We start from the raw sequence: 14,077 nt of genomic DNA, 5'->3' as shown, positions 1-14,077 counted from the left end.
ACAGGGTCAAGCCCAATGTTAGCATGAGGGGCTACAGGTGCAGGATCAAGCCCAATGTTAGCATGAGAGGCTACAGGTACAGAGTCAAGCCCAATGTTAGCATGAGGGGCTACAGGTGCAGGATCAAGCCCAATGTTAGCATGAGGGGCTACAGGTGCAGGATCAAGCCCAATGTTAGCATGAGGGGCTACAGGTGCAGGATCAAGCCCAATGTTAGCATGAGAGGCTACAGGTACAGGGTCAAGCCCAATGTTAGCATGAGGGGCTACAGGTGCAGGATCAAGCCCAATGTTAGCATGAGGGGCTACAGGTGCAGGACCAAGCCCAATGTTAGCATGAGGGGCTTCATGAGAGAGGTTTTAAAATCCGCACATCAGACAGGCAGAAAGAGAGCAGCCAGACTGGGCAGGAGGCTTGTGGAGCAGAAAAGGTATAATTTTCAATTTGAACCCTGATGTATTTTTTTGGGTTGCTTCTATTTATTTATTTGGACATGTGTTTTATTCAATGTGTGTTTGCGCGTTCGTTGGATTATTGGCAAGTTTAGCCCTCCGTGCTGGCAAGGCGATTCACCGTGGCCATGTTTGCAGGCAGCCTAAATATTGACAGGCTTGCTTTTGTGATTGCAGACGCCAGCTCTTTGATGTACGCCATCCAGCAGCAAGCGCTGGGGTCCGTGCAGTGGACTATCATAGCCTCTGGGCTGAGGCAGACCTCCTACACCGTTGCCTCCCTCTCCAAAGGAGTCCGCTACTCTTTTAGAGTCCTGTCGACCGTCAGCAAGACCTTCAGCAAGCCCTCTCCCCCCACCGAACCTGTGCAGCTTCTGGACCGGGGTAAGAAACAGGGCTTATTATTTTTAAAAAAAACATTATTCTACAAGTTAATGCATTTCCAGTATATTATCTTACGTATTTCTTTTAGTAAAACCACCTATTACATAGATTTATTGGTATATTATTGAAAGAGATCACATGTATTGTGTTACAGGGTTATTATATTCTAATAGAACATTGTATATAAGTTTTGCACTTACCATGCTTTCCAGACCCTTTTTTGTATCACCGAAGTACCAGTTCTTCAGTATTTTTCATACATTTGATTTTGTGTGAATATAAGTAAATGTATTTTCTCATGTATTCCTAATGTATGGCTTTTGTACATTGAAAATGCACGTAAAATGTGCTGAATGTATCTTGGTGTACAGAGAGGGGGATAGCGTGTCTGATATGGGTCATAACAGACCGATCTGTAACCGCATTGCCGGTGCTGGTTCTGTTCCCCCACAGGCCCATACCTTCGAGAGGCCCCGGTCATCATTGATAAACCGGACGTGGTTTACGTGGTGGAGAACCAGTCTGTCAGCATCACCGTGACTCTCAACCACGTCCAGGCTGCAGTCACGTGGAAGAAGTGAGTCACCCATCCTAATGAAATGATGAACTGATTAGCAGTTAGCTTGTCGTTAATTGATATTAAATGGATTCATTAAGCGTGTGGCACGGTGGTGCGCTGTCGCCTCACAGCGAGAAGGTAATGAGTTCGATTACCAAACAAGGACCTCTCTGTGCGGAGCGTGTCCAGAGACATGCAGGTTAAGCTAACTGGAGAGTCTAAATTGCCTCTAGGTGTGAGTGAATGTTGTGTGTGTGTGTGTGTGTGTGTGTGTATGAGTGTGTGAGTGAACGGTATGTGTGAATATGAGTGCGTGAGTGAATGGTGTGTGTGCGTATGAGTGTGTGAGTGAATGTGTGTGTGCATATGAGTGTGTGAGTGAATGTGTGTGTGCGTATGAGTGTGAGTGAATGGTGTGTGTGTGCGTATGAGTGTGTGAGTGAATGGTGTGTGTGCGTATGAGTGTGTGAGTGAATTGTGTGTGTGCCTATGAGTGTGTGAGTGAATGGTGTGTGTGTGCGTATGAGTGTGTGAGTGAATGGTGTGTGTGTGCGTATGAGTGTGTGAGTGAATGGTGTGTGTGTGCGTATGAGCGTGTGAGTGAATGGTGTGTGTGCATATGACTGTGTGAGTGAATTGTGTGTGTGCCTATGAGTGTGTGAGTGAATGGTGTGTGTGTGCGTATGAGTGTGTGAGTGAATGGTGTGTGTGAGTGTGTGAGTGAATGGTGTGTGTGTGCGTATGAGTGTGTGAGTGAATGGTGTGTGTGTGCATATGAGTGTGTGAGTGAATTGTGTGTGTGCCTATGAGTGTGTGAGTGAATGGTGTGTGTGTGCGTATGAGTGTGTGAGTGAATGGTGTGTGTGTGCGTATGAGTGTGTGAGTGAATGTGTGTGTGCCCTGCACTGGATTGGTAACCTGTTCAGGGGGTATTCCTGCCTCTCACAGGAAGAGGCTCAAAAGGCTCCAGCCTCCTGGATTAAGTTTAGGAAACAGACAGAGGGATTCAGTGATTAATGTCTCTGATGGGTCCGAGGCTCCTCTTGTCTGCTGTTCCCAGAATGCATCACTCCCTGATCGGGGAAGGATGAAAAACAGCAGTGCTTCTGCCCTTGAGTGTCACGACCATCCACACTTACAGGCACCTTTTTAACAAACCTCTCTCTGTTCATTACATTCCGTTTTAGTGGTTTGCCACTTAAAAAAACAATGTAGGAAACAGTAAGCTAGAAACAAATACCAAAGAAGGAGTAACTTAGTTATTGACTGCAGCATAAACAACAGCGAAGCGTATAGTAATTAAGCAGTGTTCAATAGATGATCAAGATTCGTAAATGTAATTGCTTCCTAAAGAATCACTATTACAAATAATAAAATAAAAATAGAATAGTAGTACTCCCCACTAAATGCTAATCAGTAGCAACCTGTTGCCCTGCAGGGTTTAAGGGTATGCAGAAATTTGGTGCTACTCAACGTGCACTCGATCACATAAAGCTGTAGATTACAGAACTGAAATGAACTCACCCCACCTTGTTACATGAGGCTGAAGTAGCTGTGGGTTGTCCTGGTGTGCGTAATAAAACAGAATAAATGATTGCTGTCTCTCAGACTATGAGTCATTTGACATTAACAGGTCTAGTAGAATGTCAACATGTGAAACGATAATAATATTATAATATTATTATAAGAGCCACTACTGTTATAATTACGCTGCTCAGCCCGTTCTGTTTATTAGGAGTCCAAGCAGCGAAGCTGCAGGAACCCTATTGTTATTGTTTTTGTTCAGTTTTTTTTTTTTTTTTTCAAAAACCATAAATTGTAGAGCTTGGAAATTAGTGGCACTGTAATGCAGCAATGTACATTTTGGCCCATAATTCCTGAACCGTGTGGTGTAGAATCAGAATTATTTTTTTGCTGAACAAAGTGTACATTTCCAATTTAATTTGCGTATGCCAAGATTTTCCACCATTTTTCATTTTCTGTCTGGAATTGTTTGGCCTATCATCACCAAATTAGACCAGAAAGAATCTGTTGATGAACCTCAATAATTATTTTTTAAAATGTTGACTTTTCAAAACAATATGGTCGCCACACATCAATCAATTGTCATTGGCGTGGCCTTGTTTTATTTAAACAGCTATAACTCATGTCTGATCCTGAAATCTGCTTCATAAGTACTGCATATGATTCTGAGGAAGGATGCCAATTTTGTTGCTGCTCTGTCAATAGGTGGCACTGTAAGCTATTTTTTAATTTAAATGCCTATAACTCTTAAAACATTCAGGCTGAAATTTTTCCTGATGCATCACTTTGAATGCCCCCACCAGTCATTCTAATGATCCAAAGATAACGTAAAAAACATAATAATAATAATAATAATAATACATTTCATTTATGTATCCATGCTTTACCTGGACAGTTTGTAGAATAATGAAATAGTTTTAATAATGAGATTTAGCCGGATGAGATTGTTTAGTGAGATGATGGTAGTAATGACATCATCGATGATGATGAAGGGAAGTCACGCCCGGTCTTGGCCCCGCCTCTCAGGCAGGACGTGTTGCTGGAGCACAGGCCTGGTGTGTTTGAGATGAGCATGCCTGACGATGACCAGCACACGCTGAAGATGGTGAGGATGAGGAGCTCTGACGTGGGGCAGATCATATGCATGGCCACCAACCAGCACGGCAGCGACTCCTGCATACTCACTCTGGAGATGGCAGGTAAACACAGCAAGCATTATCTACATGCATTATCTCTCTCTGTCTTTCTCTCTCTCTCTCTCTGTCTGTCTCTGTCTGTCTCTCTCTCTGTCTCTCTCTCTCTCTCTCTCTCTCTCTCTCTCTCTCTCGTCCCCTCTCCCTCCCTATTCTCTTATTCCTCCTATTCTCTCTCTCTTTTGCTCTCCAGTACCTAATACCTGGTATGACATACGTTGTGTGTGGGCCAGGTGGTCTTACGTGGTGGTAATGTGTTTTTATAATATTATTACTGTGGTAACCGCTCCCCCTCCCCCCCCCCCCAGTGCCCCCCACATTTGAGTCCATCATGGAGGACATGGATGTTCAGGTGGGAGAGACACCTCGCTTCGCAGTGGTCGTCGAGGGAAAACCTGTCCCAGACATCATGTGGTACAAGGTAGAGATCCTTAGTTACTGACATTATGTGACTGGTTCTCTCTGTGCACTCACAGGCTGTGTCTCTCTGTATCTGACAGGCTGTTTATTTGACTCACAGGCTGTGTCTTTCTGTGACTGACGGGCTGTTTCTCTGTGACTGACAGGCTGTTTCTGTGACAGACAGACTGGTTCTCTCTGTGCACACACAGGCTGGTCCTCTCTGTGACTGACAGGCTGTTTATTTGACTCACAGGTTGTGTCTTTCTGTGACTCACTGGCTGTTTCTGTGCCAGACAGACTGTATCTCTCTGTGACTGACAGGCTGTTTCTGTGACTCACAGGCTGTGTCTCTCTGTGAATCACAGGCTGTTTCTGTGACTGACAGGCTGTGTTTCTCTGTGACTCACAGACTGTCTCTCTGTGACACATAGGCTGTGTCCCTCTGTGACTGGAAGGCTTATTCTGTGACTCACAGGCTGTCTCTCTGTGACTCACAGGCTGTTTCTGTGACACGCAGGCTGTGTCTTTGTGAACACACTGGCTGTGTCTCTCTGTGATTGACAGGCTTTTTCTGTGACTAACTGGCTGTTTCTGTGACTCACAGGCTGTGTCTCTCTGTGACTGACAGGCTTTTTCTGTGACTGAATGGCTGTTTCTGTGCACACACTGGCTGTGTCTCTCTGTGATTGACAGGTTTTTTCTGTGACTCACTGGCTGTGTCTCTCTGTGATTGACAGGCTTTTTCTGTGACTGACTGGCTGTTTCTGTGCACACACTGGCTGTGTCTCTCTGTGATTGACAGGCTTTTTCTGTGACTGACTGGCTGTTTCTGTGCACACACAGGCTGTTTCTGTGACTGACTGGCTGTTTCTGTGCACACACAGGCTGTTTCTGTGACTGACTGGCTGTTTCTGCGCACACACAGGCTGTTTCTGTGACTGACTGGCTGTTTCTGCGCACACACTAGCAGTGTCTCTCTGTGATTGACAGGCTTTTTCTGTGACTGACTGGCTGTTTCTGTGCGCACACAGGCTGTTTCTCTCTGTGACTGACTGGCTGTTTCTGTGCACACACAGGCTGTTTCTCTCTGTGACTGACTGGCTGTTTCTGTGCACACACAGGCTGTTTCTGTGACTGACTGGCTGTTTATGTGCACACACAGGCTGTTTCTGTGACTGACTGGCTGTTTCTGTGCACACACAGGCTGTTTCTGTGACTGACTGGCTGTTTCTCTCTGCAGTCTGCAGTCCCCAGGCCTCTTTCCAAATCTCTCCCACTCTCTTTACACCCACAGTTTCCCCCGAGGCCTCTTACTTGTTATTGTCAAGTTCTTGGCTCTTTCTAGAAGGGTCCAAGTGAATTCTGCTGACATATCTCTCATTTTGTTTTGCACTTACCCTTCACAGAAAAGATTTGTGTACAGTTCTCCATCTTGAGCTGCTTCAAACTCATACAGTTTGGATTTATCTCCCCAAGCTTCCTTTCTTTATACTGTAATTCTCATAGCCCTCTCTCACTGTGTATAGAGTAAGAACTCAACCTCATACACATTTAAATATGGAACAGTACTTTGGTTAAAACATCTTCTCTGAGCAGTCCGTGTGCTTTTTCTTTTAGAATCTAAGCATATGTAATTTAGACAATCAATGATATGATTAAAGTTGCAGTTCTGCTTCTCTGCATCTTTAAATGCATTTAAATGGAACAGGGAATGTTCTGTTCTGTTCGCTGCTATTCTGTGTTCTATTCACTCTCATATGGTCACAGTTCATCCATGTATATATAGATTTAAGAAAAGTAAGATCAATAATTGTAAGATGGATGGATAGATAGATTGACTGATTGATTGATTGATTGATTGATTGATTGATTGATTGCTCCCAGAACGACACACTGTTGTCAGACAGCAGCCACTTCACCTTTGTGTATGACGATAACGAATGCTCCCTGGTGATCCTCAACATCCAAGAGGAGGACTCTGGCGTGTACACCTGCACGGCCAAAAACCTGGCTGGGGTGGTGTCCTGCAAGGCCGAGCTCACCGTACACACAGGTAAGACTCCTCCCCCCGCGGAACCGGCAGCCAGGCGTGCCGTGGTCCGCCTGGACACGACTGCACCGACCGTGAACTGCTGCGGTCATCAGCCGAGTTCGATGTGATCTCAGCATCCTTACTGTGTCAGCGGCATTGACACAGTAAAACCCAGCGCAAGTACAGTGTAGCTGTTGGATTTGTGATTGGTATGTGCTGTCTTGATGGCATTCATCATCAAGACCACATCATCATAATGCAAGTGCCAAAAATTTGTCAGCATATCCCTTATTTTGTCTGTCCACAAAATTCACCAGCAAATGTACTGTAAGCATTTTTTCTTCATATCATTCAGTACAGAAGATTAGATACAATTAATATTTGACCTTGGATCTTTTACAAGGAGGCATTGCTTAATGCGTCTTTTACAAGGAGGCAATGTTTAATGCCTTTGATTTGCAATTCAAATCCAGTGCTGGCCCATAAATCAGCATGCAGTAAATCTTACACTGCTGTCCTGCAGAACATGAGTCTAATAACGTGATTAAATGTGATTTTTTGGGAGGTCATTTTCAATGTGGAAATGACAGTTGGGTCATTATTGTTATTGTACCAGCGTAATGGCGAATGCTATTATAGAAATAACTGGGGAGGAGATGGGATGCAACAGGTGTTATCCCACTTACGGTACAGTGCCAAGGTCAATCCAACCCATAATGCCCTGAGAAGAGTATGGGTGTCATGCAACATATAACAATTATCATTCACTTACATACAAAATGTACATGTGTAAATGTGTATATTATGTGCTTTCATTCTGCAGTTTATTGTATTCATTCTAGTCCACTTTTTACATTATTTTGTGTTTTATTCTGTATTTTTGCATCTTGAGTACCAACCTTATTTTTGATTTCTGCTTTTCTGAAAAGAATGAGGCATTGAGTATTGGAGTAGAGTTTAGACTTTTCGTTTGTGTGAGATGCCCCTGTAACACCCCCCCTGACTGGAGTGTGTCTGACCCTGCAGCCGCGCCAGAGACAGAGGAGGCCATGGAGGATGAGGAGACCGTGCTGAGGAAGATGCGTAGGCTCACTGACTACTACGACATACACAAGGAGATCGGGAGGTGAGCCACCAGCCAGCCACGGGCCCACCCACCCCACCCCCCCCACCCCCACAAGTCTGAGTGGGGGATTTATGGTGGACTCCATTTCCCATCATGCACCACTTCCTCCTGCCCCCCCAGGGGGAACAAGAATGCCCTCATTAGATACACTGCTTGGCGTGAAGATTTAACATCAGCACAGGCCACTAGTTTTGACAATGTCAGGGGGAATTTTTTTCTCTCCCTAGGCCCGTCGAGGCAGGCCACGCGAGAGAAATAATTAGAGAGAAATGTCCAGAGGGAATCTTCTGTCTGACTTAATGAAGCTGACAGGCGGTCAGCCTGCATCTTAAGCTTCAAGCCCTGTGCTGTGAACAGGATCCAGAGTCAGACATCTGGGGTCAAAGGTCAAACTTCATCCCAGTGTTGTAGTGCCTTTTCAGGAAGCATGGGATCATATATTGTAAATTTAATATGCAAATACTTGATTACAAGAATTGTTCTTGCACATTGACATTCAAATACATTCCGTTTACTACAAGGTGACAATAAAGCAGTTCTGTTCCCCCTGGTATTTTCTTGAAGGACAGCTGAAGGACTCTGCATAAAAAACAGATGATTGATTGATTTTATTAATTTTCTTGCCTAATTTAATCAGCATAACTCCTTGCAGTGAGGCACAGAATTGTGAATTTTTCAAAGCACTTGAGGTCTGATTATTTTAATATTCAATCTTGAGAGCCATAGAATATTTGAGTATGTAATTAATCAGATGCCTGTTCCTAATTTACACCTCTGAGATATATACACGTCTGCTCTGAGCAGCCTTGGTCTTCACTACAGAAACAGATGCTGGAGAAAGTGAATTTGTGTGAGAGAAGGGTGTGTTGTGCTGTTTGCTGGAATTGAGAGGCATGGAGTGCCAAGCGGCCGCTTTTCCTCATTATCTGCGGCACCGCTCTGCGGGCTGTGAATTGGTCTGTGATCGTGCCTGTGCCCATGCCCGTGCCTGTGCTTGTGCCGATGCGCTTGCATGTGCCTGTGTCCATGCTCGTGCCTGTGACTGTGCCCATGCCTGTGCTTGTGCCTGTGTTCATTCCTATCCCTGTGCCCATGCCTGTGCTTGTGTCTGTGCCTGTTACTGTGACTGTGCTCGTGCTAATGCCTGTGTCTGTGCGCGTACATGTGCCTGTGATCGTGCCTGTGCCCATGCCTGTGTCCATGCTCGTGCCTGTGACAGTGCCTGTGCTAGTTCCTATCCCTGTGCCTGTGTCTGTGCCTGTTACTGTGACTGTGTCTGTGCTCGTGCTCATGCCTGTGTCTGTGCTCGTGCTCATGCCTGTGTCTGTGCTTGTACCTGCAACTGCCGCCCCACAGCTGTGCGTGTGCGTGAGTGTGAGTGTGAGTGTGTGTGTGTGCGTGTGTGTGTGCGTGTGTGCATGTGTGCGCGTGAGTGCGTGTGTGCGTGTGTGCGTGTGTGCATGTGTGTGTGTGTGTGTGTGTGCGTGTCTGACGCTGTACTAAGCAACAAATTGGAAATGAAGCCCTGCAGCAAGTTCAGAAAGAGCAAAAAAAATTACAAATATAAAAATAAAACAACTCCAATCACAACACAAAACAAGTGAGCAAAAAAGGCCAAGCTTAATGCAGAAAGGGCTTCTGTAAATGCCATTCCCTTTTTGCCCTTTTATTGATGTTTAATTTAAACAGGAACCACCGTGAAAACTTGACACCTAAGGTGTTTCATTACAAAAAAATTAAGACACAGCTTAAATTAAAAGTTCACTGCGTGTTATGACACACACTATATACAACTTTAATGCTAAATTACTCTATCATCAAAAGGTTGTTTAATCATCTTAAATCTATTTTTATGGATACTCCTCCTATTCTTTTGAATCCCTTTAGGTTGTTATGTGGGCCCTGTATTACATGACTGCTAAAATTGCCACTGTAAGGCATATTGGCTGGTATGCAATCAACATCCTTGAAGGGACAGTTCACTTTCTAGAGTTTAGTAATACTATTTCAGTTTTACTGTATTTATTAGACTTCCCCAAACTGTTTTTGTCTGCGATGAAGGATATTTTAGATACTTGCAGAGGTTTCTGACAACCTGCCTGCTTTACAATTGTAGCAAAGTCATACACTTCAGGTAACTCCAAAACATTGTGCCTCCAGAAGTATACATGTGTATATTACCAAATTAATCTTAAAATAATGAATCATATTTAATCATATTTCCTATGGTGTGAGAATCATTAAATGCTTTAAAATTAATCTGCTTGTATGTTTAGCCTTTGGAAACATGACATCACTCTACAAGTGTGTGTTCATTTCTTTTGACTATGAGCCCTAGAATGCAGCAATTAAAAATGAGCAGTTCTGTTTCATCACGAACATAGCTTAAGTTAAGAAATCTAAACTACAACTAATTCACCAGACTGAGTTTGTGAAGAAAACGGTGTAACACTTATATTCACATCCAGGTCAAAGCAAGGAAGAAATGCTGTTGGATACAGGGCATTGACTGCTGTGCGTTTTCTGCAGCTGAATTGCGCTGGAGAAGTGAGGCCAGGTGTTAGCGTCAGCGCGGAGGAATAACCTTAGTACTGCGCACCATTACTCACAAAGACCAGGCAAATGTATTCTGCAGGGCAGAAACTATTCAAACGAATGTTGTTGATGTCAGCTGATTTCTTTATAATACATAATACAGTATTAGTATTGAATTTTTATTGATTGTCCTTTGTAGTGTAGGTTTCAGCATAGGAGAATGTAGGGCTCTTGAGATTAAGGCCAGAGAAACTCATGTCCCCTACAGGGGACAAAAATGAATTGCTGGGTAATTAGGAGGATATATATATATATATATATATATATATATATACAGTTTGTTTCCTCAGATAGTGCCGTTTCCTGGCTGCTAGTAACCCAGGGTTCAGTCTGAGGTAGTTGAAATAAATCACGCTAGACTTGAGTAAGAATAGATCACTTGAGTTATTTAGTGTTTTCTAAAGTTCATCTACCTATTTGTTTATATTTTGTTCAAAAATTTAATTTCCCAATACCTGTTCAGTCCCCCTGACTTTCAAATCAGGTGATTATAAGCCAGCTGCAGTTAACAGCTGAATAAAGATATTGCTTTGCGTTGTGCGTATTTAATTTGAAGTGAAACGATGGGCGTGGCCTTTGGAGTGAAACAATGGGCGTGGCCTTTGGAGTGAAACACTGGGCGTGGCCTTTGGAATGAAACGATGGGCGTGGCCTTTGGAGTGAAACGATGGGCGTGGCCTTTGGAGTGAAACGCTGCTGTTTTCCCAGGGGCGCTTTCTCCTACGTGAAGCGCGTGACGGAGAAAGAGGGGAAAGCGGAGTTCGCGGCGAAGTTCATGAGCGCGCGCGCCAAGAAGAAGACCTCCGCGCTGCGCGAGATGAACCTGCTCTCCCGGCTGGACCACCAGCGCATCGTCTACTTCCACGACGCCTTCGAGAAGAAGAACGCCGTTATCGTCATCACCGAGCTGTATCCTTTCTCATTTTCCGCTTGCGCCCGGCAGCGCTCAGCAGAGCAACAACGCGCTTTTAATCTTATTTCCTCTACTTTACCGCTAAAATAGGACAAAAAGATCGCCAGTGCGGAGAGACGGTTTTACTCATTTTAAGATTTGCTAAAGGGGGTCAGACAATTTCACCTTACAAGCAAAAAGTAACTTAACCTCTTAGCGCAAAGCCCCTAATGGTCGGCACGCCGGCATGCCGAGATTACTGAACTTAGACATCCGGTGCTACTGCAACCAAAGTATGAGTTTAAAACAGAAATGCGTTGTTTTAGTTCCATTAGTAGACGATACACGACAACTATGCCTAATACGGTGTTTTGCAGCGCCACCATTGTCGCTCTGGTCGTTCATTTAACACGCACCCCCTCCCTGCAGTCTCATCTACAACTACACCCCCACCCATGACATAATGGACAATATTGTCTATCTTGGCATTCATAAAAATATTATTTCACCATTAAAAAATCGTATTCCGATAAACCCGACAATAGCCCTAAGATGTGCCAATACAGCAGTGAAAACGCTGCTCACTTAATAACGAAACAAACGAGACAAAGTTTTAAAAAATGATACCATGTCATTCTACAGTCAATATCTGGGACTAAATATTGAATAAATATACAACCTTACCGTTGGTTTTATGCGTAGAGATGTCCCTTTTGAGACTGTGTAGTCATGTATTGTCTTGGACAATCCGTTTGTGATGCCTGTATAGAACTATATCATTGATTTACTGTCTCTGTCTCTATCTACTGAAAACAGGTAAGATTTCATCATTGCTATGTAAGTATTGCTGCTCAAAATATTTCGGTTATATACGTTATTTTTGAAATTGAGTGTCTTTAAATAGTTCAGTGGTATTTATGTAATGTGGATATTTCACACCGTAATGTAAGCGTTAGTTAGTAGTCTAATAGTTTTTGTGATGCATGCAACAGTGATGATGAGTGTTGGAACATTGCCAAAACGTGGTGGACGGTTGAAAATTGTTTTCATGTCGTCCCATCCCCATACAAGAAAACAGACAAGAGTACAGAGTATAGAAATACATACAAGAGTTAATTATTACACATTTAGGTACTGTAACCAAATGTGTGACAATATTTTTGTATTATTTTTTTATCTGATAGCAATGTTTTATCTTAAAACATTGCTCATTTATAGCGGCTCATTTATATGCTTTATAATGGACAAAAAGCATTTTATTCAATTTTTCAGAGATTTTGGATATGTTTCTGGACCCCTAGATATTTTAGACCACTGTACTGACTGATCCAGCACATGTATAGTTAAACCTGCTGTATATATGCAATCTCTCAGTATTTCATTACAAACTAAAAAAGTGCAAGTTCATTTCTGATTTTTTGTCTAGACAATTGCATTAGTGGCACTTTATTTCTTCCAAAATTATGAATATAAACTAATCTGCGTTGGTATTGTAAATTGTACAAATGTCTTGCTTCATTTAAGCCATTTTTTAAAAGTCTCTGTGGTGTTCACATCTGGAGTTATAAAGCTTTAAATAGGGTACCCCCTAAATGGACAAGGATTGGCAAGATTTGGCATGTGCGCTAAGGGGTTAAAACAAGCTAATATTTTCTACTTGAGAGAAGAAAGTAAGATTTTATGTCTCGTTACGAGACTAAAACCCTGGTTAAGGCAGGCTGTTATGCAGTGAGGGAGAGAACCTGGTGACAGGGCCGATGTGTCAGTCAGCATCCTCCTGCATGCTCCACTGTGTCCTCCCGCCAGTCAGCCTGTTAGAATCACTAAGAGGATGTTCCCTCTGGTATGGCGCAGTCTGCTTGTCTGAGGCTGGTGACGGTTAAACCGTGCGCGGACGCTCTTTAGACTTCCCGCTAGCTCGATCTCAACGCTGGCGGCTTCTCTGGCTGTGTGGAAGTGGTCCGTAAACGCAGTCCGTACACGCGGTCCGTTAACACAGTCTGTTTGTCTGGGGCTGGTGACGGTTAAACCGTGCCGTTAACACAGTCTGTAAACTTGTAAACACACATCTGTAAACATGTAAGCGCCCTCCAGCTCACGAATGGAAGCACCTTTTTTTTTCTCCTTGACCGCTGCGTGAAGATGTCACGAAGAATTTCTGGACAAACTGACAAAGAAGTCTAGCATCACGGAGTCTGAGGTGAGTAGGTTTCTGGGGAGTCTTATGATGGCGGAAAGCGATGAATGGATTAATGTTATCAGCGATGATGAATGGATTAATGCTATTATCCGCTGCTATCCGGCCCTCACAACCCGCACAGCCCTGTAGGTCTTCCTGTGCTCTCTGACCTTGTGTGCATGGTCTTTCCTACAGACCGTGCCTGGGGGGCAGCGGTGAAGTATGGGCGTTAGCGCTAAATTACTGTATTTATTCCCGCAGATACGGTCCATTATGAGACAGCTGCTGGAAGGGGTTGGATACCTCCACCAGAACAACATCATGCATCTGGACATCAAGGTGAGCGCCACACCGCACCGGCGGTCTGAAGCAGGCGGCAGTGTCACGACCTTGGCGTTACGGCCTCGTCGCTACGGCCTCGTCGCTACGCCGCTGCGCGTTACGCTCCATCGACCGTCTCTGCCTTCCCTTTCAGCCGGAGAACATCCTCATGGCGGATCCCAGCGGGGAGCAGATCCGGATCTGCGATTTCGGGAACGCCATGGAGATCACGCTGGACGAGGCGCAGTACTGCAAATACGGCACTCCTGAATTCGTTGCCCCGGAGATCGTTAACCAAACACCTGTCTCCAAGGCATCAGACATCTGGTACATCACAGCTCCTAGTGAAAATTTTTTTTTAATGAAAAATATTATATATATATATGTATATATATATATATGAAGAATAATAGTGTAG

The 14,077-nt window shown here is 44.0% G+C and overlaps 1 protein-coding gene across 8 annotated transcripts in view; it reads left to right on the top strand.

Annotated features, from left to right (window-relative positions):
- The window catches only part of spegb (striated muscle enriched protein kinase b), a 112,162-nt gene that overhangs the window by 73,007 nt on the left and 25,078 nt on the right, over positions 1-14,077 (top strand). For all 8 annotated transcript variants that reach the window (XM_035393291.1, XM_035393290.1, XM_035393294.1 and 5 more), the window contains 10 exons: positions 630-836; positions 1,290-1,413; positions 3,946-4,118; positions 4,421-4,533; positions 6,399-6,567; positions 7,573-7,672; positions 10,976-11,176; positions 13,302-13,359; positions 13,600-13,677; positions 13,814-13,986. In XM_035393291.1, the coding sequence (XP_035249182.1) occupies positions 630-836; positions 1,290-1,413; positions 3,946-4,118; positions 4,421-4,533; positions 6,399-6,567; positions 7,573-7,672; positions 10,976-11,176; positions 13,302-13,359; positions 13,600-13,677; positions 13,814-13,986 (1,396 nt within the window). The remainder of the gene's footprint in view (positions 1-629; positions 837-1,289; positions 1,414-3,945; positions 4,119-4,420; positions 4,534-6,398; positions 6,568-7,572; positions 7,673-10,975; positions 11,177-13,301; positions 13,360-13,599; positions 13,678-13,813; positions 13,987-14,077) is intronic.

The sequence above is a fragment of the Anguilla anguilla genome, chromosome 15, assembly GCF_013347855.1.
Source record: "Anguilla anguilla isolate fAngAng1 chromosome 15, fAngAng1.pri, whole genome shotgun sequence".
In the NCBI taxonomy this organism is placed as follows: Eukaryota; Metazoa; Chordata; class Actinopteri; order Anguilliformes; family Anguillidae; genus Anguilla; species Anguilla anguilla.
This window is presented reverse-complemented; position numbering and strand designations above follow the sequence as displayed.